General features: G+C 56.3%; 1 protein-coding gene across 12 annotated transcripts in view; it reads right to left on the bottom strand.

Annotated features, from left to right (window-relative positions):
• Nucleotides 1-273: 273 nt before the first annotated feature.
• AMN (amnion associated transmembrane protein) overlaps nucleotides 274-26,512 on the bottom strand; it is a 31,777-nt gene continuing 5,538 nt past the window's right edge. For 5 of the 12 annotated variants that reach the window (XM_068947110.1, XM_068947111.1, XM_068947114.1 and 2 more), the window contains exons 5-14: nucleotides 14,724-14,811; nucleotides 13,342-13,577; nucleotides 11,808-11,945; nucleotides 11,507-11,615; nucleotides 9,902-9,984; nucleotides 8,616-8,802; nucleotides 7,032-7,206; nucleotides 4,072-4,303; nucleotides 2,904-3,739; nucleotides 274-2,401 (exon numbers count right to left, since the gene is read on the bottom strand). In XM_068947110.1, the coding sequence (XP_068803211.1) occupies nucleotides 3,629-3,739; nucleotides 4,072-4,303; nucleotides 7,032-7,206; nucleotides 8,616-8,802; nucleotides 9,902-9,984; nucleotides 11,507-11,615; nucleotides 11,808-11,945; nucleotides 13,342-13,577; nucleotides 14,724-14,811 (1,359 nt within the window). In that variant the 3' untranslated portion in view covers nucleotides 274-2,401; nucleotides 2,904-3,628. Of the gene's footprint in view, nucleotides 2,475-2,903; nucleotides 3,740-4,071; nucleotides 4,304-7,031; nucleotides 7,207-8,615; nucleotides 8,803-9,901; nucleotides 9,985-11,506; nucleotides 11,616-11,807; nucleotides 11,946-13,341; nucleotides 13,578-14,723; nucleotides 14,812-18,531; nucleotides 19,217-26,512 lie in introns of those variants that run through there. The other 7 variants (XM_068947121.1, XM_068947122.1, XM_068947119.1 and 4 more) reach the window with 4 other exon arrangements.

Raw genomic sequence — 26,512 nt, 5'->3', positions numbered from 1 at the left:
CTAGACATCAGCTACGTGACAGTCGTGGGGGTGTGAGAGAAAGCTAAATGTTGGGATAATGCATCCCAGTTGCGAGCGGTGTTCAGAATACCATTAGCGATGGGGTTAGCTGAGGACAGGAGCAGCATACAGGAGGACGTGATTAACAAATGGGACTGCAATGCTGCAATTCAACCAGAGGAGGAACTTGGACTCAAAAAATCAGCCGGTTCCACGTCCTTGCAGTAAACATTTTCCCTGCTCCCCAATAAGATGCAGCACTTTTTTGTCACCTGACTAAACAGGTTATGCAGCTTTATTGGTTGTTTTATCAGAGATAAAACCCTCGGATTTTCGCAGCCTAGCCTGCTCTCCAGTCTCTTACGCAGTCCCTGCTCTGTATTCGCATGAGGAGCAGCAACGCGATGGCGAAGTGCTGAGCAGCGAATGCTGATGAGATGAGGTGTCCGCTGCTCTGCTGACCACCCTTTAGCAGCTTAGCCAGCTGCCAGGCACAGCCAGCGGTGCCAGGCTGTGCCAGATCGGGTCTGTAAAGCTGCTGCTGCTTCCTGCTAAAACATTGAAAAAATGGATGAGGCCACGTTCATTGGTAGGTTCTGTGATATTTTGAGACCTGCTTTGTGCAGTTTACTGAGCAAAGTGCGTTATTTGACTTCAGATTTGCACGACCTCTGTGAGCTGTTGGAAGAGGTGGAGGGTTGACACAATGATGCAACTTGCTGTCCATTAATATTGTGCAAGTTGCTTTTTCTTCTAAAACCCTAGGAACCAATGGCTCCTGCCTTCTTGCTGTTAACACTAATGCATTTTGCATTAGTCTGTCACAGTAGGAATCCTTGACTCTCAGGATCAAGAGCAAAGCAAAGCCATCAGGTACTCACAGGATCCACACACAACCTCAGACACGTAAACCAAGGATCTAATGCACCGACTACCAAAGATGTCTGCCCATTGCTGTCCTCGTTTGTGCAGATTCCCAGGAGAGATTCCTATGTACTGAAACCCTTTGTGTTACCCTCCCTGCACCGTGGACCATGTGTTTGCACATGCTAAAACAGCAGGGCAACATCTGGTTTTCCAGCAGCTGTTGGCCCCTGGCATTGCAAAATGGTTCTGTTGCTTCATTTTTTGTGAGAACTTCCCCCTCCCTGCAACGTTCGGCGCAAACGTGTCTCCTGGAGGAAAAGTACAGAGTGTGCTCTGCGAGCGCGCTGACAAAAATTGATCTCTGCTTTAATTAAAGGCGCTATTGTAAGTGACCTCGAGTTGCTAATGCATTTTAAAAATGAAGCCTCGCAAGCAGCAAATCCATGCGCCCCAGTATGGCGGGGTTAACCGGCGCTGCTCCGGGCAGAGAGAAGCGCCTGCCTCCCGCTCGCGCACGCTTTGCCTTCTGCTGCGTTTTACTGAAACCATGTCACCTCCGATAAAATCCTTGGCGCAGGCTCCCAGCCGGATCGCAGCCGTGCGCTGGCAGGATGCAGAGCTGAGGTTTTCAGCTGCTCGCAGGGGAATAGGACCACTCTGCGCCGTCTCCTGCAATGAGCCGCGCTGTTACTGGGGTGTCTTTCCCCTTCCTGGAGCCCGGTCTGCACACGGGGCAGAGCCGGGGTGCTGAGATGCCGCGAGGCGACGTGCTGCCTGGTGGCAGTGTCCTCCAGCGTGCAGCACAGGGAAAAAAATTGTGCAGATGTGGTTTTTTTTTAAAGGCATCTAAGCTAAAAGACATTCAGCCACTTGCTGTTTCGAAAGGAAAAGTCTGCAGCATCCCAGTGTCCACGGGACACCAGCTGGCACCACGGCCGGCAGTCTGGGATGGGGGGGGGGGGGGGGTCTCCATCCCCGTCAGGCTCGTGTAACGGGGGTGACTGTGTGTTGGGAGGCCGATTTTGGAGACCCCGGTCCTGGACCGCTCCTGTCCACGGAGAAACCGCTTGCTGCAGGTGGGAGCCGAGGCGACGAGACCCGGACGGCCGCGTCCCCGGGGGCGCCGGCCACGGCTGCCGCAGGCGCTCCTGCCCGAGCGCGTTCCCCTTGGTCGCGGCGTTGCCCGAGGGCCGCTGGCAGCAGCGGGACGAGCTCGGGGGGACCGCAGCCGCCCGTCGTCCGACGGCCCCGGCAGGGTGCAGGGTGCGCGGCGGCACGGGCCGCCCCGGCCCCGCTGCCCCCGCGGCTGCGGCGGGGCTCAAGGCGGTCTCGTGTCCCCAGTGTGCTTCTGCTTCGTATCATCCCCGTTCATATCGCCCCACAGCCGAGGTTTTCCTCCTCGTCTCTGCCACCGCCGCGGGTAAGCGCGGGTTGACGGCAACGCATGTCAGCGCCAGACACGAGCCGTCGCGTTTCGGCAGGGCCCGCGATACATCTGCCGACGACTTCCAAGGCCTTTGGGAAGGGATTATGTCTTCCAGAGACGAGAGCAAAATATAATGAACTTAAAATAGCTGCTTCCTTCTGGGAGATGCCAACGAGCCCTACTGAAAACCCAGCGGAGTGTGAATTTGCATGTATTTGCATGCATCTCCATAATTTCAGCCTCACCCATTAGACCTGCTCCCGTAACGGCCCCGCCGGCAGCTGAGGGTGCTCGGTGCCAGCCTCCGCGAGGAGGCGGCCACCCCCGTTTGGGAAGGGGCTGTCCCGGCCCCCGGCCCCGCAGTCAAGGACTGCGGCAGCCGTTTCCCCCGCCGGGGCGGGAGGGCCGAGCCGCCGGCACCGGGCCGTCCCCGCCGCCCGGCCAGAGCCCGGCTGGCCACCGACGGCCGCGACGCCGGGTCGCCCCACCGCGTGTCCCTCCCTCAGCACCCTGCTGCTTCCCAAAACAGCCCCTGGAAAGCCAAACCGTTGAAAGGGTCAGTACCGTACCCCCCCCGCCCCCCCAACCCCGGCCTCTCTTGATGCTTTACCATGAAAACATTTGCTCTGTGGCCGCAGGGAATGAGGCGATAAATTCCAAGGCCGGTTCGGAGACAGTTTCGTGATAAATGTCAGACGCGATGCCGAGGGGAGGAGGCAGCTCGGACCTTTCAGCGCAGGAGAAGGGGAGGGAAACGCTCGCTCAGGACTCAGCCCCGCGCCGGCGTCGAGGGGCGCCGGAGCGGATGAGAGCCGGCGGGAAAGGGGAGCGGAGCCGGGGCGCCCCGGTGCCACGCAAACAGGGCCGCCTCCTCTTCAGCTCAGCCATCGGGCCCAAAACCCCCGGGGACCCCAGGCCCCCGAATTTTGAAATGCGTTTAGGCACCTGCCTGCCCTCGGTCGCAGGGACGCCGCCATCGCCCTGGCCACATCCAGCACGGTGCTGGCCCCAGGCCACGGTGCTCAGCAGCTTGCTGAGTTAGGCCCCAGTAGAAAGTGAGAACGCGCTCTTGAGATCGAGCTGGCTGGCTTAAAAAGGGAAGAGCGACAGCCACACAATTCAGACGGACAGCAGCAGCAGCCCTGGGGAGACCTTGCCCGCGCGGCCGAGTCCTGATGGTGAGGTGTGATGCGGCTGCGGAACGGGTGGGCGCTGTTGTTCGGGTAGGACTAGCGCGCGTCTGGCTCAGGTGAACTGAGGAGGGGCTCGCGAGGGCGGCAGCGTCCCCGGTGCCGCACCGCCACGGCCAGGCCGGGGGCAGCCCCGGCCGCGCTCTCAGGCGTCCGTCTCGCGCTCGTCGTACAGAGGGTTAAGGTAGAAGACCTGGTTGTCTTTGAGAGCCCTCTGCTGCGGCGTGTCCTCACCGGAGCCAGCGCCCGGGGGCTCCTGCAGCAGCAAGAGAGCGGGGGAAAGAAAGAAAACCCACCAGAGACATTAAGCAAACCTGGAGCAACCCCGCTGCTCACTGCAGGCACCGCAGGAGCCCTGAGCGCTGGGAGCCGAGGCGCTCGCGCGTGGCCGTCGCCCCGCGCGGCTGCGGGAGATGGGGCCGGCACACAAGCCCCCTCCTGCCCCCGGGACAGGCGAACCCCCCCGCCGCCCCGGGCATCGCAGGTGCAGCGCTGCGGGTGCGATGCTTCGCGCTGCGGGGGCCTTGCTGCGCTCCCTCCCTCGAGCGGGGACGGACAGCGGCAGAAACCGCGCGGACGGCGACTCACCGCGGTGTCCAGGGGCACGTCGAACATGGGGTTGTCGAACCCTTTGTCGGTCGCCGGCTCCGGGGACGCCGGGCCCTGCGCTCCGCCCCACGGCCGGGGCAGACGCACGGCCCACAGCCTGGGGAGAGACGTTTGGAGATCACCCATCTGCGCCCCCCTGCGCCCCGGGGTACCTGTCAGAGCAGCTTCTGCAGCTGAAGTGCTTCGTCTTCGGGGCATGGACGAGAAAATGCTGGGGCAAAGTGTCAGGCTGTCATTAAAATGGGACATTTTTTTTTTTTTCCCTTCCCAGGGAAAAGCTGCACTTTGCCAGTGGAAACCAGTGAGCTGCAGGTCTGAGACCTGCATCCTGGAGGGAAGAATTTGTCAGCAGGCAGAAACCCGCGTCTCACCCTTCGCTTCGGAGTCATTGCTCTCCCTTCGTGTGTTAAAACAAATTGCCACAGAGCTGACACCTGGTCCCCCTGCAATCTCAACAAACGCTCTTTGGTTTCATTGTTACTTTTGTCACCTTATCACGTTTGTCATCTCATTTTTCACAATTACTTTTACCCTAAGGGTCCTGGTTACTGAGCAGGTTCCCCCAAACCAGGCATGTCATGCTGATGGGCTCACAGAGGGTCCCCACGCGCCATCCCGGGTCCCGAGAGCTGGCTGATATTTAAGCACTGTGATCGCCACGTGTTTAGCAGAGGGGCTTGCCCTGGCGCGTCGGGACCCCCGTACACGATGTGAGAAGCAAAGCCCTCTGCCTGGGGCCATGCGTGGTCTTTCTGGCGGACCCACGCGCCGTTCAGTGGGTCACTGCAGTGAGGACATCTCCACCGTGTTGCAGCAGCCTCAGACAAGCTGCCACTCGTCCGCGCAAATCCTCCCTCCCTTCCCCGGAGCCGGTGGCTGCGACAGCCATGGGGCAAGTTGTTCATTAATCCAGAGCCAAAACTAGTTAACCTATCAGTGTCTCGTCTCTCAGGAGCTGCCTCCCAGCTCGTTATACCCCAGCACAAATGAGCCAGACTCCCTCAGCGCTGCGAAGGGCCTGGGCTTGGGTTCAGCTCCGTCCTTTGCTGTTACATAAACTTTCCTCTTAATGCTGACAGCACTTGTTTCAAAGGCCTGTCCGGCATCCAAACACATGTCAGTGGAAGATAAATCATCAAGTAGCAATTATGGGGCTTGGAGTTTTATTTAGAAATTAAATGAAGGCGCTAGTTTATTGCTAGGAAACGTTATGTCAGCACGTGCTGAGTGGCAGGGAAACAGTCCATGCCCAAGTGCTCTGCTGTGCAACGAAAAGCCCATGCTTTTTTTTTTGAGCTGGGAGAGGAGAAGCAACCTGACCTGCAAGCCTTGGACACAGCCAGCTGCGGCAGAGCAGCAGCCTGGGTACTGGGAGGCTCTGTGCTCCCTGGTAGACACAAATACATCTTGCACCCTCAAATTAAAGCGAGAAAATCCCCCAGAAAATAATTATAGAATGGTTGGGGGTTGCTCCATCTTACTCAAGGGCAGGTGAGTAAAATAAGTCGGAGTAGCTCAGCATGGTGCCCCATGCAGGGACACTACATGGTGGTGTCCCCAGTAAACCCAGCACGGCTCATGCTGGTGGCTGGCTGCTAGCGGGGCAGGGCCCTGCATGGACCTCACCAGCAGCTGAGACTCGCAGGAGGCAGCCAGGCTGAGCACGTGTCCGGCCGGCTGAGGGATCACGGTCAGGCACGAGCCCTTCCATCCCGATGGTTTCCTTCCTACCATCTGCTCTTTCATCTCTAATCTACCCCAAACCAGCACCTCCAGGGCTGCTGTCCCCCGGGCCGTGCCCCCACACCCTGACCCCCGTGCTCTCGCACATCCGCTGGCATGTCAGCGCCTCCAGAGGCGCTGCTGGTGCTTTTATCCAAAGCCTCCTCCACGTACAAATGCAACCTGCCCTGCAGTGGGAATTAAATCGAAGCCGTCCCAGCGCTTAGGGGAGGCAGGGCCACGCACAAAGGTGAGCGCTTTGGCTTTGGCTAGGAGCAGAGGCGGCGGGGACGACCGGGAGGTCAGTCGGAAGAGCGCTTGCCACGGCTGCCTGCGTTGTGCCGAGCTCAGCGCTGGCAGGGCAGCTTTTCTACCACCCGAGCCCTTCCCACCCCGTGTCCGCCTTGCAAGGAGGAAAGGTGCTGGAGAACAGGCCTTTCTGACCGGCTTTTTGGCTGCGGTACAGTTAGGGGTTGAGCTCCCTTTCATCCTTCCCTTTGGATCTGTGCTGCTCTCTGTGCAGCATTAATAACTAAGGCACTAGTGGAGAGTAGCACTGAATTTTTTCTCTTGATGCTGTCGTTCCCTTTCATGACTACAAAGCTGTAGGACAAATGTTTTGAATTATTTCGGTGCTTTTCTATTTAAAAGGAGGTAGTTTCAGTTCTCCGTCCCCACGCAGGGCTGCAAACTAAAAGTTACAAGGAACAGGAGATTTCCATGGAGCAGCAAGGTCAGACCGGTCAGAGCTCAAACTGTGCAGCAACAGTGCTGCTCCTGCCCAGCACACACCACACTGCACAGTGACAAGCAGCAATTGCCAGCTGTGGAGGAAGCTGAAGTACCAGATTAAGGGTGTAAAAGTGCCTTTTCGGTCACCTCAGAGCTTTCCACCCTGCCCTGGCTGCACACTTAATCTAAGTTAGCATAGCATGAAACCTGCTCTGGTTTATGCCTGCCGCTCATAAACCATGAGGAACCAGTAACTTCCAGTATAACAGAATGCCCAGCTATGGCCACACACGTGCAAGGCTGGCTGGAAGGCCAACTTTCAGATAACAAGTTGCCCTATGGCAGTAGAAGACCTGGAGTGACCCACCGGACCTGGAAGACGTTGATGGGCTGGGGCGCTCGCCGCTAGCCTGGGCTGCTCAGCTGCAGCTCTGCAGCAGTTGCCAATATTAGCCAAACGCTGCCTGCAGAAGCCCCTTCCCTACCTTGGTGTTCCCTTCCTGTAGAGAAAGAGGGCCGCTCCGAGCAACAGGAGACTGAAGAGCAGACCCAAAACTGTCCCTGTTAAGATCTTGCTCGATGTGCTGATTCCTGCTTGCCCACTGAAAATGCTGCCGCTGGCCACCTCCATTTTGCCTCTGGATATGCCAAGAGCTTCACCTGGGAAAGGGTAAGAAGAAATATGAGTGAGGTCTGGACAGCGCAACACTTTGCCCTACCATTCGCGAAGGGTAGTCCCTGACTCATGCCCAGGGCAGAGGGAGCCTATAGTTGTGGCTTTCGCTGCTCACCTGGTTAATCCCCTTTCCCCAAGGCAAGGAAAAACTAAGCAGCTGGGTGGCCTCAACCAGGATAATAAAGTCTGCTACCAGTATAGCTTTGTGCCTTGTTCCCCAGTTATGAGCTATCTACACTTCCTTCAGCATCTTCCAGTTTATATAGCTGCATCCACAGCCAACATTGCAGCGGGAAAGCAGCTTTGCAGAGAAAGACCTGGAGGTCCTGGTAGACAAGGAGTTGAACGTGGGCCAGCAAAGTCCCCTTATGGCAAAAGCAGCCAATGGTATCCAAGGCTTCATTAGGCACAGCATTGCCAGCAGGTGGAGGGAGGTGAGTCTTCCTCTCTGCTCAGCACTGGTGAGGCCACATCTGGAGTGCTGAGTGCGGTTCTGGACTCCCCAGTACAAGGACATGGACATAGTGGAGTGAGTCCAGCAAAGGGCCCCAAAGATGATTAAGGGATGGGAGCATTCATCATACAGGGAGAGGCTCAGAGAGCTGGGACTGTTCAGCCTGAAGCGAAGGCTCAGGAAGGATCTATTCAATGTGTATAAATAGCTGAAGGGAGGGTGTAAAGAAGATGGAGCCAGTGGTGCTCAGTGACAGCACAAGAGGCGACGGGCACAAACTGAGTCACAGGAAACTCTACCAGAACACAAAGAAATACTTCTTCACAGTGAGGGTGGCTGAACACTGGAACAGGTTGCCCAGAGAGGTTCTGGAGTCTCGAACCTTGGAGATACTCAAAATCTGACTGGACGCGGTCCTGGGCAACCTGCCGTAGCTGACCCTGCCCTGAGCAGGGAGTTGGACTAGATGATCTCCAAGGGGTCCCTGCCAACCCCAATAATTCTCTAATTCTGTGATTCTGTTCTACTCACACCACTGTCCTATTATGATGAAAGTGCTACAACTTCTGAGTAAGCAAAATTTCACCAATAAAATCTAAAAGTAGAGCATGTGTGTATTAGGAAGGTTTAGAGCTGTGCCAGACCAGACTAAAGAGGATGAGGACAAAGGCAGTGCTTCAGAGCTGTACACAGCAGGTGCCATTTCCAGGCAATCAGGCGTTTTCAATGCAGGGAGCAGCAACCAAATGGCCCCTTGATAGCATGTGATTCCCATCACAGGACATTGCTGGTGAAAGAGGAGAGATGCAGAGCTGGCAAATGGGCCATGGCTGACAAGGGTGAGTGAGCAAGAGCAGCGGGTGAGCAGACAAGGAGCTGCCGCCAGCGGTGGGTTAGGTGCACCCATTGGAGCCCAGCCAAGGAGAAAGGCAGCGTTACCATGCTGTGCGATGTCGCCCATGATGTCTGCAGCCAGCTGCTCAGCAGCGGTGCCTGTCTGCGACCCATTTCGGTCATCGATGAGCACTATCTGGATGACAGGAGTGGAGCTTCGCAGTGTGATTCCCAGGAAGGTCTGTGGTTTGTGTACCTTGGATATAGCCATCTGAACTCCAGCGTATTTGGGCTTTTCAAAACACAAAAGACACGTAAAGCCCATGAGAGCAGTAGGCAGAAATTAGCGTCACATCTGCAGACAGTCATGATGGATGTACCAATAAGGTCCATCCATAAATCTTCAGGTGAAGACCATCACAGAGCTGCCATTCCTGTTATTGCATTGCCATTGGGTTTCCCAAATGATAGGTTCATATCTTTTGTCCCTGGGAAGCTGTGACGGGCGCCCCGGTGTGCAGCATCCCCCCCAGCAGAGGCGAGAGCAGTGGGAATGCTCTCTGGCTGATCCCCACGGGAGCCAGCTGGTCCCGCAGCTGCTACAGAGACCAGCCAGTCAATTCTACTGCCTGACCTGCAGCTGAGAGAGCAATTTAATGTAACACACCCCTTAAACTATATATTAAGATGTGTGTGGTCATAAAGAGGGCAGGAAGCAAGCTTCCAGCTCTGGATCAATAGAGCAATATTCTGGTATTGATCCTGCTGGTGTGACTCGTGAGCATGCCCTCATCTGAGCAGCTCCTGAGCAGCTCCTGGCCACGAGCACCCCAGCAAGAGCCATCTCCCAGAGCCCGCGGGATCCCGCGGCACGCATGTGCATGCGTCCAGCCACACAAGGAGTGCTCGGGTGGGGGAACCGCCTTGCAACAGCGGCTTCTTGGCTGTGCCCCAACTCGCTGAGCTCTCCCTCACCAGTGGGCTGAGACAACGGCAAAACGGCAGAAGCTCTGCCTGTGGCCCATACGCTAGCTGTTGTCTTTCTTTAGGGCCAGAAGGCTCTGGGAGCCTGGTAGCTGTCTCTGTTTCTGCCCTAAATTGAGAGGGAATGAGCTGGCTGTGGCTGTGGTGGGGTGGGGGGACTGGCCTGGGTGGCACCAAATTCATCGGGCCGAATTTGGAGCACCAGCTGTCGGAAGGAAGGCCGGGAGCCGGCCGCGCAAGCTGTCGCTCCCCAGCCGGACTGCTGGACCACAGAGCTTGGCAACCCACATCCCGGGGTGATGCACGTGGCCGTGCCTCAAGTCCCTGCCATCCCTGTGAGTCGCCGGCTGACGTGGCTCATGGTTTCCCAATATCCTACTGCACGCCCAGCCGGCCGGCTGACATACCAGGCTCAGGAAGGCTTGGACGAGCCTGTCCTGATATTTCTGCAGGTCGAAGTCGGGAGTGAACTCCAGGCAAACAATGGCTCCTGCAGCCCGAAAACAGAGAAAGGAGACAGAGCGCACAGTCACCGAGCCTGGACCGGCCGGAGAGCTGCCGCGGACTCGAGTCAGCGTGCTTCTCAGCGCGAAGCACAACGCCGACTGCCAGCAGAGGCACACAGGGCTCTCCCAGCTCCTCCGTGTAACCGGATCTCATTTAGTGCCAAGGAGAGGAGGGCTCTGCAGCGGCATCTGGTCTTTTTATTGACTGATGTCGGGCAAAAGCTTTTGTTTTCCATCATATTCCAAAGAGAAGCCTTCTGTTTGAGGCATTTTCCTGCATGTTCCTGTGGGACGCTCTATGTTTGTCTGGGTTTCAAGGCCGCGAGGCTGTGATTCAGCAGCGCTACTATTTCTTTGGATGTAAAGCACAGCGGAGGGGATACTCATATTCCCTGTATCACTGCACTGCATTAATTTTCCTTGAAAAAATGCAAGTAAATGTTTATTGAAATAGGAAGTTCTCCTAATGGCTTTAAAAGGCTCTGCTTTATGGGCACATCTGAGAAGAAGCTAGTGCCATTTTAATGAATTTGGTATGACAGCAGCTAAAGTTGTATAGGAAAAACTCCACTTAACCTCCTAGGTAGATTAATGCATAAGCACACGTGTGCAGAGGGAGTACTGTCAATCTGTTGTTTACGGTTTATTTTAAATATGCATGCTATTTTAAATGAAATAAACTTGCTGTTGGAAAGACGACATTACTGTGAAAAGAGTGCGTTTCCTTTGAGCGTTTTCCATTGCATAAACTCAGCAGAGTCCTATTAGCTTGATGAGTTCTGACATCCTGACAGGATAAACCAGAGGCAGGGACAAAGGGCTGCAATTCAACATCGGCTCCAAAAAGCCGTGATAATGCTTCAGAGAGATGTACCCTAACTACCTGGGCACTGGGTGAATCACATTTTGGGAGCAGAAAGGACCCATGGGAACAGTACTGCGGCACAGCACTTGGCCCGGGCTCTCTGTGACCTGGTCCAGTCACAGTCCCAGGTGGTCACAGGTGGCCCTTGGCCACATTTTCAGGCACAAATCCTTTAGCTTTTCAGTCAGTCAAGACAGCAGAGGTACTATTTCCCCCCCATGCAAGTCCTCTGCACCCACGGTCGCTAGACCTCAGTTTTCCCAGCTGTAAAATGGCAGCCATAAATAGCTGGTGGCTTCAATGAGTTCACTGCAGGATTCACCCACGCTTGCGGTTTGCTTTTAGTTTAAGAAGCCCCTGAGGACGGGCACAAACATGCCTATTCTGGTCCCTCCGAGGGGCTCCCAGCCTCGTGGGTCTGCTTTCATATCACTTTTTGTGGGCGGGCAGCCAGGAAAAAAAGCAAAGCTAAGCGAGAGGCAGGAAAGCAACGCTTCTTTGCAGGACTTCCAGCCCGCGAGAGCCCGAAGCCCGCGGCAGGACCCCAGCGAAGGGCCCGCCAAGCCCCCCGAGCCTGGGGAAAGGGCCGCAGGGGAGCGACGCGGCCGGGCGAAGGGAAGGGGCCGGGGCGCCGCACTCACCGCAGACCCCGCAGCAGTGGCCGAGGGCCCGCAGCGGGCTCCGGCACGCCGGCGCGGGGCACGGCCTCCCCGCCGCCCCCAGCAGGGCTGCGCAGATGCGGTGGCGATCCTACGGCAGAGCGGGGCAGCGTCAGTTCCTCGCTCCCTCCGGACCAGCGGGCCCTCCGCGACCGCCCCGAGACCGAGCTCCACCGGCCGAGGTGGCCCCGTTCCCAGCATCTCCCCACCTTCCGTCTGCCCCTTTGGGCTGCCGGCCCCGGCTTCCCCCCAAAGCTCCCCACATTGCCACGGGGGGACTCACCTGGGCGTTCCCACAGACGCAGCCGGATTTGTCCGGGCACCCGGCGCCCGACACCTGGAAAGTGCCGTTGCCGTGAAACTGCAGCGGCGCGGAGGGGCCCCGCAGGTACTCAGCCAAGGCGGCGGCGCTGGCCAACGTCTGGCCGGGAAAGGAGCGACACAACAGGCGGACGTTTCCAGCGGTTTGCCCCGGCCAGCGAACCCCGGCCCCCGTGGTGTCGCGCCTGACCGCCGGCTTTGGGGCAGCCACGCGACACTGAGCGCGTGGGGAAAACCTTGCACCTGTGCCCGTTTGGGCTTTTCCATGGGGCCAACGGGAAAGACCGCGCGCCCTCGAGGGTGTTGCTGCCCAAGCGCCTTGTTCCGGCCCCCTTTCCTCGGACGCTGCGTGGCCTCGCTCGGGCGCTGGGGCAGCCCTTCCCTCCCCTGCCGGTCGCCTCATGCCTGGCCCTCAAAGGGCACGCTCGACTGCTGGGCTGGCGCCCGGCAGGCTGCAAGCGTTTCGGTAATTATCCCTCCAATCAATTGGAGAGCAGGGCCGAAGCAAGGCTGGGAGAGGATCATCAGGCCACAGGACGTGTTTGGGTCAGGGAAGGAGGCCTCCCAGGAGGGTCTCCGAGCCGAGCGGTTGCAGTACGTGTCCGGGAAGGGCGCAGCCCCGTGATGCCAGGGCAGATGCCCGTTTGCTCATGCTTTGACCCATGGTCAAAGAGCAGCGCAGGCGCCTCGTTGCTGTTGTGCCAGCCGAGCGTGGCCACGCAGCTTCTGAGGTCTTCTGCCACGTGACAGGTTGCTGCATGTTGGCTGTTTTAATGCCAGGCTTTATGCAAATTGCTTATGTTCCCACCCCTGAGGGAGGGAGGCGGTAACAAACCAGTAGGGGTAAAAAATCCACCCAAACCTTCAGAAATGGCAGGAGCTAATGAAACTGCAGCTCTGTGGGGACTGGGAAGAGTGGCCCATCCACCCGCACACCCCCAGCACCTGGGATAGTCCTAAAACAGCTCTGAGCCGATATAGGGACTACCAGTGAGATCGAGCTGGTCTCTTTGCCCAAAAAAGCCATATGCTTGGTAAAAGCTGAGCCGTTGCCTTTTGGTTGTGTCTCAGTTGGGTCCTGTCTTGCCTCTGATCCCCCCCACCACCCCCTCATGCACCAGCGCTCATGAGAAGGCGGATTTGGACAAGAGGTGGTGGCACATTAACAGCTATTTTCCTTAGCAGAGCAGGACTGGGTGGCAGAGGCAAAGCAGCAGCCCACAGCCACTCGTGTTTCTGCCTGCCCCGGCCAGGTCCGTCCTGCCGTGGTGCCGGCACGGCACTCCCACAGCTTGGTGCCTCAGGAAAACCTCCCTACAAAGGCCAAAAATAGCTTTTTCGCATCCTGGAGAGATGCTCAGTGCCCAGTCTGCAGGGTTCATGAAGGTGAACCTGCTGGGTTCCCGCGCTCCCTCTCCTCGTGACCTACTTTGGGGGCGGCGGAGGGGCGGTGCGAGCCGAGCACGCCACCGGGTTTCTCAGCCGCCCCACGTTACCTGACCCATGAGAGAGATGCTCCGGAGATGAATCATGCCTCGCGATGAGTCGACGTTTACCCGGAAGGAGGTTTCGGGCTGAAAGATAACATCATCGTACTGGCACGGGACGCGCTCCTCATCCACAGCGAAGATGCGTGCGCCCTGCTGCAGCTCCCCCGGCGAGGAGGTGGTCTGCCACAGCGCGGGGTCGAACCACGCGAACCGGTCGGCGTCCCTGAACCTGGCGGCCGAGCCTGCCAAGAGCAACAAGAGACGTCAAGAGCAGCACAGGCTCAGCAGCACTGCACAGCACCCATCTCGTACCCCATCCGTCCCCAACAGCTGAATTTTTACCAATTCAGTTATCATATGACCTTTTACCGACCGGATTGCTTATATTTGTATCCATCTAATTTATTTTTTTAAAAATCCACTTGTGGAAGGCGCCTGTTGATTTCACAGGAGCGGCCACGGGTGAGAAGCTAAAGTCTCGTGCAAAGGGGAGAGGGCTTCCCAAGCACGTCCAAAACAGGTCAAGCAGCTGCAGTGGAGGAAAATGATAGTAATGGAGGGTTTTGGGAGTGACTCTGAGCAGCCAGTGGCTGCAGTCCCTCCTCCGGATAGACCCACTGGTGCCTTTACTTTCTGTGCACTGTCCCCTCCGATTTCCCAGGCGTTTTTGCCAGTGGGCAGAGACAACCAGCATTTGTCCTCAACGTCATTCAAAGATGCCCGTCGGAGCCCCAGTGCACATACTGTGCTTTCTCACACTTCGCTTTGGTTCTGGTTGTTTTTCTGCAGCTGAACTAAGAAGCTGCTTGCCACTGAAAGTATTACTTCTCTCTTAAATACCAAAAATACCTCTCCCTAGCAAACAGCTTTCAGACTAATAACAGGCACTGATAAAACAAAACTGCTACCTCGGTCATTGCAAATCTCAGTTTGAGACTAACGGGAGGTTGAATGATGTGTTAGCGCTGAAATGCCTTTACGCAAATACTAGCTGGGCCAAAGGCCAACTCTCAGAAATGGCTGTGGTTCAGCTCTCTGAGGCCTGGGTGTGCAATTCATAACCAGTTTTCTTTAGAAATATGATGGCAAAGAAAACGCGGACTTTGATGTGGCTACATGCTTAATAGACAGGGTAAAAGACAAACAATATTTACCTCTCTGCTATGACTTCAAAGACTTCCTTGGTATAATTATTTTTTTAGAAGGCAGGTGATCTAGCAGAAAAAAAGATCTCATGCAAAGGAGGTCCTCAGAGAAAAGGTAGATATTAAAAGAGGAGTGATTCAGTTTATTCTGAGGTGGGCTGGCAAAGACCTTTGTAGAAGCATTTTTGCTGAATTTGCATGATTAAGGGCTGACTGGGTAACTAGTTTGGGCACAAAAAATACCTGAGTCACATCCTGGATCCCAGCTGCTGTCAAAAGCTGCAAATCCTGCACCAGATGCCAGGATGAGTTCTCCGTTCAGTGGAAGGTACTAAACAAAGGGATTCAAAACATCACTGTGCGGCCCCGCTGCCAGCCACCCAGGCTCGTAATCAAATAACGATGGTAATTATCAAAATGTCTATTATCCTCGCTGTCTCCCGGCACTTTACAATCGTTAGGAATTACCCTCACTGTGCCCTGCATAATGGGAAAGCATCATCTCCATTTTTACAGAGGGGGACGCTGTGATGGGGAAAGGCAGTTTCGCTTTATCTTCCAGCAACACAAAAACATGAAGCCTTTAGGGAAGCAAGAGCAAGGGAAAACAAAAATAAAGCCTTTCAACAACTTCTTACGTTTGTACATCATGCAAAACCTAATTCTCAGTCTGCAAGCCTGCCGAGCTGCAGGAGGGTGCTGGGCCTCGGGGGAAGGTGCCCAGCCCTCACTGCAGGGCTGCTCCCATCGAGCCTCCTGATGCCGGAGGGACGGTTTCCCGGCCTCCCGGGACCCTCCTGACCCTGGATGCTAGCAGGGGGAGAGCCAGGCCACCTCCACCCCCCTGGGCAATGCTGGGGTTGAGGCTGCTCCACTTGCACTTTGCTAGCATAGACCAACATGAGTGTGTTTATTAAATGATGGGCCCATATAAATCTGCCCTAGCTTGGCTCATTGACACTTGGAAATATCTTTTACTGAGGATACCACCATGCAGTTCAGCATGTCTCACTGTGTTGACGTCTGCCCGCCACATCCTGCACACCAGACGATTAAGAAAAAATGCACCGGGTCAAACAAAGCTTGACGAAGTGTCAACTAGTGAATTGGCACTTGGAGCAAACGAAGGAAAACACACAGTAGCATTTAACTAGCTGTGCTGCCCATAGCTAGAGCCGCTCTGTAAGACGTCACCGCCAGGTATGTAAAGGTTGCCACGTCTACCTGGATTGAGCCAGGCAAGGCATCTGCTCATGGCCATGCGGGCAAACCCTGCTTGAAGAGCTGCAGCCGGCCAGGTCGGCAGCTGGCACTGCCGACTCCAGGACACGTTTTAGCAAACAACCGAGTCAGGCAACTCATTCATAGCACATGGCTTATTCAGCCCAGCTCATCTTATTTTCCATTTACAGATTACTCAAGAAAAAGTTGGGTTTTCCCCCAGTATTTTCATGTGTCAAGGAGTGAGTAATGTTCAAGGCTTGATTCTCTTCTAACTCAGTCTATCCAAGGTTTTTTTAGCATCACTCCAGACAGTAGCTGGAAGCCCTCCAAGACTGCGTTATGCCCACACATGGGGTCCTATGGGCAGGAAGAAGAGTGTTAGGTCGGATTTTAAGGTTTCATCTACCTGCTCAGTCTTTAAATTGCATGTAGATAAGCAAGACTTACTTAAAGAATGACTGTCACACACGGGTTGTGACATCTCTCTGTTCTTGGGGTAGTCTTGCCTGAGGATGCTCCAGTCCATACAGGGGCTGTCCATTGAGGCAAAAAGCTCCTCATGCCCAAGCTGCAGGCGGCTGTTTCATATGTTTTGTGCCTTGGTGTTGCAGTGCTTTGAAGTCCATAGCCCAGACTGTCCTCTTGCTTCAGAAACTATGAGAAGCCAGGGCAAAGAGCAGAGGGCAGCTGCCACTGGGAAGAGCTCACAGTGTTCCTATATGACACCTGTCTCAGATCCAGCAGCAATGCATATTGCTCTGGTCTAGACAAAAGGCGATGAGGAGGAGAACAAGTGAGGCCCGGGGACCATCTGCCCCGAGAGAACAGAGTCTCCCCACCAATCGGAGATGAAAGAAGCCTTCATCTATGGATGCTGCCATCTGAGAGCTTTCCTAACTGGAAACCACACCATCATATTTGCCAAAATTTCTGTTATTTCTCTTGAGTAAGGAAAATTTTTCCAAGACTGAAGCATTGAAATAGGCTGAAAGGTCTGGTAGGTTAAGAATGTCAACGTGCTCTTTATCTACAGATATAAAAGTCATTTCTAGTGACATTATGAGGCTCAGGACCTCGCCTGCTTTGAGCCAGGCAAGATCTATGCTACCGGTTTCATTTACAAGGCGCTTCATTTCAAAGATGCTCTAGCTTGTGTTCTTCTGAGCCTACCCAGGAATGGGCAGCTGGACACTTTGTGGCAGCCAACTAATGCCAAGTATCCAGGGCAGGTAGGATCAGCACTGCCAGTCGGCTAGGCAGACCCTTTCTCCCAGCGCTTGCTCGGCCATTTCAAGCAGCAGCAGCGCCAGACCCCCCACGCTGTCTCTTGTACCAGCCATTGAGATCGGACGCTCAGTCTGCCTGGCCGAGTTTGCGGTGCATTGCTGTGCCTAGCAGGAAGGGTAGCCAGTTAGCTGCAGGCTGGTGGGTACCAGCTGAGCTGTTCAAGATGAGTTTTTTGATTGGATGTATTTGATATTTTTGCTAACACAGAATACCAGATCTTCACAGCAGCCAACTCTGGGCACTCAGGTCCATAGTTGAAGAGGTCTTTGTGAGACAGGAAGAACAAGCAGACAGCAGCTGCTGGTGTCAGGGATGAGTGACACACCAGGTCCATGACTAGCTGGCCCTGCTACCTTTTCCCAGCCTTTGGGAGTCGGTATTCATGAGTGCTGTGGCTGGATCAAGACCACCGGGTTGATAAGTCCCTGCCCTGATCTCTGCCTGGACGAGATATTTTTCCCCAGTAGGTTTACTGAATACCTTGACTGTGGTTGCAGATCTGAGCTTCCCAAACACCCTGAGGTGGTCATAAGGGATGCAATGAACTTTCCTGTCCAGAAGGTTGTTTGTTCAGAGCTTAAAAAATTAACTAGGGAGGAAAAAAGCCACAGAGACAACACTTAGACAAACAGGTACCTGTGTTTGTAAGCTGCATCACTAACCCTTCTCCAGGGAGCAACAGAAGAGCACTTTGTGCACGCATTATAAGCAAGGAAAAAACAGTACGGATTCATGTTGGCCCACATATAGCTTAGAAAGAGAGCATAGCGATTTGGCTGAGTTCAGTGTGGGGAGAGCGGAGGTAAGGCAGGCTCTGTTGATTAAAGATACACACACAGACACAAATGCACAAAATATGCAAAAGCCAGTCCATTGACCAGCCACCTACTCCTGTGCCTGTGAGGGACTAGACGTGAAACTGCTGTAGAGAGAGACCTGACTGGGATCAGAGCGGACGAAGGGTTAGCAGCATGCATGCCACATACATGGCACCAATCATTGCCAGTGGGGAGAGGTGGAAGAAAAGGTCTCTCAGCCTCTCCCTGAATCTGCCCCACGTCTTCAACACTGGTGCTGCCAGCTTGCTGGGCTCTGGAGCCACTGCCTGGAGAAGGTGTAGCTTCTTCAGCTAATGCTGTAGATCCCCCTCCGCCTACAACCTAGGCTGGCTGGAGTTTTCAAACCCAAAGAAAGATGTCCACTTTCTCCCCCCTCCTAATGCAAGTGTGGTGGGAAAAGGAGAGTCCCGCAGCACACACACTGTCCCCACCAGTTCATGTTGGGCTCCAGACCAGATACACAGGACAGGGACTGCCCCAAACCCATGTGCACACCAGCCCCAGAACTAAAACTGCAAGTGTATAAGCTAGCATAAGAACTCACTGAATCTTCAGAAGATAAAATGCAACAAGACCTCTGCAGGAGCTTCTGAGGAAGGCCTCCCCCGTGCCAGCATCCACAGCTAAACTCCCAGCCCACAGAGACACACTTATTTTGCATTCACCGCCAGTCCACCCAGGCAGGCAGTGGTATCGCTTACTGGTTTGAAATGGAGCTGAACAAGTTCTCCCCAAGATGCATGCCACTGGCCAGCATTTCTGCAGTGGCTCAGTTGTCCAGTGGGTATTAGCCTGTAAATAATTTGCACTGGCATTTTTTTCTTAACGTAGCAGAGCATTAAGCACCTCAGCTCACTGCAGAGGACAAATGGAGACTCTGGTTGGGAAAGTGGCTTTCTGCAATTGATAGTTTAGTACAGAAATCACATATAGGCTGGGACACTTTCCAAGAACATTTTGAACTGAGCAATGACATGTACCAAAGGACCAGAGCCAAAAAGCTGGCAGTTTCATCTGCTTTCTCTTGCTCCTGCCAACCTGTATTCCAGGGTCATTAATACAGTGAGCTACTTAGAGTCCCATTAGTCATATCCCATCCCTGATACTGGTAAATGACTTATCTCCTCGGTCTCCATTAGCAAATGTAATGACAACTGAAACACGGTCACAATTTTTCCCATCAAAGCCAGGGAAAAAAAGGAAAGACCACACGTGGATCTCAGCCCAGAGTCACCACGCCGGCAGCCGCTTGCACAGCGCTGCGCTGCGCACCAACGGGACGCCCAAAGAAGTCCCGAGACGTTCATAAGCGAAAATGAAACCGCCTTTCTGAATTAAAACGAAAAAAGAGGGAAAGAGGTGACTGGCAGGGCAAGACCCACCTTCTGAGTTTCCCACTTCAGAAACCTGCAGCTTTTCTTACCTAACGACAAAGGCCCGAGAACGCGGCCGCTGCAACGCGCGGCTGTGAACCAGCCTCCGGCACCGCGCAGGTCTGCCCGCTCAGCGAGCGTCGCCCGGCGATGACCGGCGAGGGCGGCACGACTGGCGGCTCGCGCTCCTCAGCGCCGGAAAAGCACGGGAGACTTCCGCCTGAGCCCCGGCAGAGCGCGCCTCGCCGCCGCCGCCGCCTCTTGCAGCAGCCTTCCCTTCTAGCGGCCGTGCCGAAGCAGCCGAGCTGCCTGCTGGCACCGCGACGGCTGCAGCAGCCCGCACGGTGCCGCAGGGCTGCGGGCACGCGCCTCAGCTCGGCGAGGAGCTTGTTAGCAGGCAGGGCTGGGCCCTGCTTCCCGGCACGGCCGGCGCCACCGATGGGGCTGCAAAATGTCGGCAGGGGAGCAGGTGACGGGTTGGGGTGGTTTTTTGGGTTTTGGGGTTTTTTCCCCCCTCTGAGCCCCTGCGAGGAGGGGTGCAGTAAGGCTGGAGGAAGCGGGTTTCTGTATCACCCGTCAAATGCCTCCTTTGCTCGGGCAGCTCCAGCCCGCAGATGGCAGCAGGCAGCCGGCGCTGCAGCAGGCGGGCCCCCGCCGGCGCCGGCTGCCACCGGCCCCTGCTGCCCGTCCCGGTGCTGCCCGGCGATGGGAAATGTAGGGATTTTCCCAGCATCCTCCGGGTGCAGGCGGGGGGTCTGGAGAGCAGCCGGCCGTGCAAACTCTTGGGTTGGATCCAGCTGCTTGCCAAAGGCATCAGGAAGGCGTTAGGCTAAATTTGTCGGCAGGTAAATCCCTTCACCGGCTCTGGAGCTTTGCCAAGGGCTCCCTCGCCGCGGGGTTTCTTCGGTTCGTTAGGGGGTTTTCGTTTGTTTGTTTTCCTGCTGGGGTGAAGCTCACACCTGCATCCTGGAGCTGGCTTCCTTCCCCGAAGCTGCCGACACGATCGCACGTCCTCAGCCGGCCGCGGTGCCGGGCCCGGGTCGCCCTCCCTTATCGCCCCCAGCTATGCCAAAACCCGAGGCCGCTGGGCAGAGGGCTGCAAAACGCGGAGACGTCACGCGGTGCCGTGAGAGAGGAGCGCGTCTGCAAACCAGGCCCCAGGCTGGCGCTTCTCCCACGGACCGGAGGTAGCAGAGTCCCAAAGTCACCGCCGGACTCGCTTCAGCCCCTGCGTCCCTGCCAGCCCCGGCGCCCCGTGCCCCTGTGCCAAGGTGCATCCTCCGGTGGGCGCAGAGCCGAACCGAGAGGGAAAACGAGGCAGGAGGAGCCGCGGCGGCGGTGGCGTGCCCGTCTCCCAGCCCCGCGGCGCGGCGGACACCGGCCCACGGCTGCCGGGCTCGCGGAGGGCAGCCGGTTTTATCCACCGGCCCCCAGAGACCGGAGACTTTCCCGCAGAATCGCATTGCTGTGACCACCGCAGGCAAGCTGCCCAAAACGAACCGGTTAAGCTGAGCAGGCCAAAGGCAATAGCAACTGGCTAGAGATCCTCGACGTAAGGCTTAACGACGGCCGCTGAGCGGGAGGAGCGGGCACAGCCTCTCGAATCCGTGAAGACGGCAGGGCACGTCTCCAGGCAGCACGTGCAACCAGCCGGGAAGGCAGCACCACCCGCTCTGGGTGAGCCGAGGAGGGCGACCCGCTGCCAAACTGGGCCTTTTCTGCCCGAAACGCTCTCCTGCCCTGGCACTTTGGCCCAGGCCTTTGAGACCTGCGTGGCAGGGACCAGGCAAAGGAGCAGCGTGCTGGCGGGACGTGGCTTCAGCATCATCCCCTGCAAGCTAATGAGATGCTTGGCTGCCTCTTCCCTGCGCAAGTCCCTGCCTCCCCCTCCTGCAAGGCAGGATAATTTGGCAGCCGTGCAGCTGCACTATCACTAATGCAGGATCAGGCTCCCCCGCTGCGTCTGCTCACCACTTTTTACCTCGCATTTTGAAGCACGGGCCCCTGCACCTACTCCCTGCAGAGGCATGTCTGAGTGGGTCTTGGCACCGCAGCCCCCAAGCACAGGGGCAGCCCGTCATATCGGGTCTCTGAAACGTAATGCAGCGGTGCTGGAGCAACCAAGGCTGTGCGCTCAGAGCTGAGCTGGCCAGCCCGTCTGCAGCAGGAACGTGCCCCTTTGCTACTGTCCGCGCCCAGCTCCGCTCAGGCATTTCTCTCCTGGACCTACGACTCCACTTGTGTCAAAACGGTCTGCTGGTTTTGTGATGGGAAGCGAAAGGCAAGCACGTTTTTGTCTGGTTCTAGCAAATGCAAGTTATCCAGGCTTGACTGCCCACTCCAGCTGTTCTGCAGAGCCGCGAGAAACTAAAAAAACAACAGTATTTCCCAGCCTCAGGGGGAAAGAGAGCCAAGACCGTACCAACGTCAGCAGACTTCCAGCCTTCCTCCCCACAGGAGAACCCCATTCCTGCCCCAGACTCTGAAGGTCCTTCCTCCCTGCAGCTAAACGCAGGATGCAAAGGCAATTTGGGTCCGGAAGCTGTCTAGGCAGCTCTGCATGCTGTAGGCCAGCGTGGTGTAGATGTGCCCTGGGCTCATTTCTCTCACTGTCCCTCCAGTTCACTAGGTGACAAACGTATGCAGCAGTGGAGGCAGGCGCCTACACGAGGTGGTTAAATCACAGCGTGCCAGTGGAGTCCAGACTGACGGGTCAAAAGTCACTGCAGGCACAAACCCAGCGGCACATCATCCTGCTGTCCGAGCAGAAAGTGGCTGTCCTGAAGCAAGGACCAAGAACCAAGCGGAGGTCCAGCAGCCGCCGGGGAGCGGTGGAAGGGGCTTAGCACGCACCCGCTCCCAGGAGCTCCCGGGAGCACAGCCAGGGCACGAGACAACAGCCGGGCTTCGCCTGGCGGGAGGCTAAGGGGACACCGGGACAGCACACGTCTGCGTGAGGGACTGTGTCTCGGTGACCAGCTCCGTCACTGGTGGGCATCTGACATGCAGATGTGTCCTGCATCAGCTAGCAAGAGAGCACAGAGCCACAGTTCCTATGCTGAGGAGCCAGTATGCTAGATAGTAGCCCCTCTGGGAGTGCAATAAGGTAAATGAAACTAAAGCACTAGAGTTCCAGAAGCGGAATCCAAACAGAGGTTTAAAGCTATTCACCAAATCGATTTAAGATCAGTTCAATTCATTTTCCTGAATTTCCCACTGTAAACAAGGTCAGACCAAGAGCTCTGGGGCTGAGCACAGCTGCAAACAGGCTTGGAGGCGCGCGCGGAGGAGCAGTCCCCAGCGTCGAGGGAAAGCAGCCTTTGTGTCGAACTGCTGCAAGGAAAGACCTGCTGCCAGCATCCGCTCCTGGCGCCTTGAAACAGCTTGCAAGACCCTGGGATTTTGGCAAACTGGTCTGGTCATTACAGGCTTTAAAAATTTCTCCTGCTGGAAACTAGACTACAAGGAACAAATGCACGCGGGGAGGTGTTACCCTTGCTAACTGCAAAAGGCAATTTTATTGAGCTCCTCTCTCAGGCAAGCCTTCAGTGGGAACGTTGCCAGAGAAAAGCCTGCAGGATCTGGGCTTTATAATTATGTGCTGTCACACAAACAAACCCGCATCCACACGCTCCCATGAAATTTTTACCTTCGTTTCAGAAAAACGAAAAATAATCCCTTTCCTTGGTGCCTTGTTAACCTGAATTCGCTGCTCTTCTGCAGGCAGTGGCGGGGGGGGAAGGCAGCGCCTGCGCCTGGGACAAGCGTAAACCCTTGCAATTCATTAGACCCAGCGCCCCTGGAGAGCAATTGGCATTTCGAGATCAATCTCTGCCAGGAGCCGGGAAGGAGCATCCTGCAGCAAAGCCGAGTACATTCTGCTCTTACAATTAGGCAGCTAAAAATATAACGCTGGGGGAGACAAGTCCCTCGGTAGACCCCAGCGCCCCCTGCACGCGCCTGACCCTCGCCCGGGGGGCCGAGCGGGCCGGCCGCTCTCTGCCGACCAGTTGGTCACTGCCCTCCGTGCCGCGAGGGCCGGCCGGGGGGGGGAACATGTAGCTCCTGCTAAGGCAGGTTTAGCTGTTTTTTTCCGCAGGGAACTTCTCCGAGGCTGCAAAACCTGGGGAGAGGAGGCTGGGAGCAGCCCCCCACCCAGCTGCCTGCCGGCAGCGGCGCCGGCGGGAGCACCCTAAGGACCCCAAGGGAGGCTCGCCGGGCACGAAGCCCACCGCGGGGCTGCTATCGCCCTTGCAAAGCAGCTAACCCACCGGCTGTGGCGGCGGTCCACGGGGCTCGAACCCGGAGGGGGCCGGACCGCGGTCCCGGGCGGAGCGAGGCGCTGCCCGGTGCAGGCGCCGGGTTCGGGCAGCGGCGCTGGGGCCTCCCGCGGGCTGCCCTGCGCCCGGGTCCCGCTTTGAGGCGCCTGACGCCCTCCTCGCCCGGGGCTGCCTCCGCGGCGGGGTGGCCGCGGCAGGCACCGGGGCGCTGCGCATCCGAGGCTTTCTGTGGACTTACCCTGAGGCACCTCTGGAAGCCTGCGAAATACTTAATCTGCTTCCTTGGGCAGCTAAAAGCCATGGGAAAATCAAGCCTAATAGTGAGGGTTATGCTTCAAAGTCGCTTACATTTAAGCTGGATTTGGATCTAGTGCGTAGCTGAATTAGAAACCCACTTTAAACTTCAGACCAAATAACCTCTGAACTGGACAATAAACGAGTTTCCTTTGAACACACGAGGTGGTGGGGGGGGGTTACGCTCCAAACACCTCCTGCCTAATCCTGAGAAACGGGCTCCCAGGTGCCCAGCTACGGCCCACACGGGACGGACGGGAACGGGAGCGAGAAGCAAAGCAGGCCCCAGGTCCCGAGGAAGCAAAACCTCCGTGCCGAAGGCGGAGAAGCCGACTGAACGCTGCCGCCGGCTCTGCTCGAAGTCAAGCGGGGGGCAGCGAAAACAGCCAGCGGCAGCCCGTCCGTGCAGGCGCACGCGCTTGTAACGCCTGCCCTGCGCCTGCGCCGCGCGGGCAGCGCGCACCCGCTGCCGTGCCCGCAGCAGAGCCACCGGCAGCTCACGAGAACCGTTTTCTTTCCCGTTGAGCCTCACCAGAACAACCCTCTGCTCCAGCACCACTCTCAGAAACCCCCGCACACTCCGGCCTGAGAATTTCACCTGCCAGCTCCTGACCCCCCCTCGCCCAAAACTCCCAATTTCCCCTCCCAAAATTGGCCTGACATCGAAAATTGCAACCAAAACAGAAGCTAAGAAAGGATTGTGTTACGACGGCAACCTGCTACCAGCCCTGACTCTGCTTCGGTTTACGTCCGCACACCTACGCGCACAGAAACAGCAGCGGGAGGGCAGAAAAAACCCAGCCGGCTGGGAAGTACAAACGTGGCTGTGTGGAAGTCCCAGTGCACCTCCCAGCCCGCCCCGTCCCATCCACAGCAAACACCCCTCGAGGCGCTGGGCACAGCGGCCCCTTCTGCTCCCTGGCTCCCTGCAGGAGGGTGCCCGGGAGCGCGAGGGCGCGCGCCAGCCCACCCCGACAACGGCCCCGCGCGGCGCAGGAGGACCCCGAGCCCCTTCCCGCTGGCTGGGAATTTCAGCCTGTGAGGCTGCAGCAAGCAACAGTCTCCTCTTTTTATTTTTATTTTTTGGGGCCAAAGGCGGTATAGCATCTCCATGGCGACGCGAAGCTTAATGTGCTCCTGCGGATTGACGCGATTAATTCTGCGGAGCGGCGAGGCCACCGCTGGAACAGGTGCAGCGCTGCCTCGCCGTAAAAGCCTTCACAAGCAATTTGTTTGCTAACGACCCAGTTGCCAAATTTCTGGCCATGCCCACAAGCGGCGGCACAGCGCCGGCGCGCGATTTCGGCGGCGGGTTTGGTTTCTTTGGTTTTTTTTTTTAATCCCTAATCTTGGCAGCGCCCTTGACGGAGCACGTGGCGGAGCAGCGGGAGGGAGATGGCTGAGACGAAAGCAAAAAAAAAAAAAAAAGAAAAGAAAAAAAAAAGAAAAGAAAAAAAAGAAAAGAAAAAAAAAGAAAAGAAAAAAAAAAAAGAAGAGCAATCACCCTGGGAAACTTGACGGGAGCTGGGTCGCTGCAAACCTTTGCGGCCGCGCGGGAGCGGCGGGAGGCTGCTCGGGGCGCTGAGCCGGCCCTTCGCCGCGACGGGACACCCCTGCCTGCGCGCTGCCCGGCAGCGGCAGCTGAAACGAGTGGTATAAAGCTCCCGTTACGCCTCTCGCGCCTTTGCTCTGAGCACACGGCCGGCCTTGGGTCTTTTTAATCAGCGCTTAAGCCTGTTTTTGAAAGGCTAATGCTATAATGAATAATGCTGCTTCGCAATTATGCGCTTTGCAGCGCTCTGATGAAAGTACTGTAGAAATATTATACACTCATCTGTAAGTAAAATAAAATCTACTGGCGTCATATTTTGCTCTTTTCTTCCCTGGGTAAATTCCACATCATTTATTACACTAGATTTGCACGTATTTCCCGAGCACATTCTTTCCTTCGAAAATTCATATGTAAAATGCCATATAAATAAAGTAACCCCTCCAAATATTTGTAGAGGAGTTAACTGCGGCGCAGGGCGTTATCAAAGCACCAAAACTATCAGCGGTGTAGAGAGCCTGAACAAGTCACGCCCCGTAAGTTTCGAGGGCTTGCTGGGATTTAAGGGCCGAAAAAAGAGCAAAGGCGCCATCGCCGGTCTGCAGCTCCGCCGCCGACCCCACGCCGGCCGGAGCAAAGCGTGCCGCCCGCACGGCCCTTCGGGCGAGCAGCTCAGACCCCCCGGGCGGAGAGCGGCGGCCGCGCGGGGTCCCCGCTCCGCCGCCCTCGCGCTCCCGGTTTTTTCCCTTCTCTCTAGGCAGCTTTTCCCTGCCTTGCAGCTTGTGCCCGCTGCCCCCCGGCCCTTCTCCGAGAAGAGCCCGGCTCCGTCGCCCTCTTTCCGCAGCGACGCGGAAGAAAAACGTAAAAAGCGATGGCGTTTGGAAGACAATTCCTTGAGCAACACTTTAAATCTCCCAGAACGCTTTGTTTTCATTTCACAAACGTTTCCACGTCAGCTTCCGCCCCGGGGCTAGTCCCTGCCCTGGGTCAGCAACGCCACGACTCGGTGCTTCCGAAACGAACTACTGCCAAGGTTTCAGTCCCACCGAGCTGGGACCGAGCTTTTTTCTTCCCTCTTGAGAAAAGAAAGAAACTTCTTCCAACAGAAATTGTCTATTTTTTTTCCCCGAACAAAACTAAAAAGAAAAAAATAGTCACAGAAATGGGCTTTTTGTCTCCAAGTCTA

Source organism: Struthio camelus, chromosome 5 (genome assembly GCF_040807025.1).
Source record: "Struthio camelus isolate bStrCam1 chromosome 5, bStrCam1.hap1, whole genome shotgun sequence".
In the NCBI taxonomy this organism is placed as follows: Eukaryota; Metazoa; Chordata; class Aves; order Struthioniformes; family Struthionidae; genus Struthio; species Struthio camelus.
Note: the sequence above shows the minus strand (reverse complement) of the source record. Positions and strands in the feature narration are given on the sequence as shown.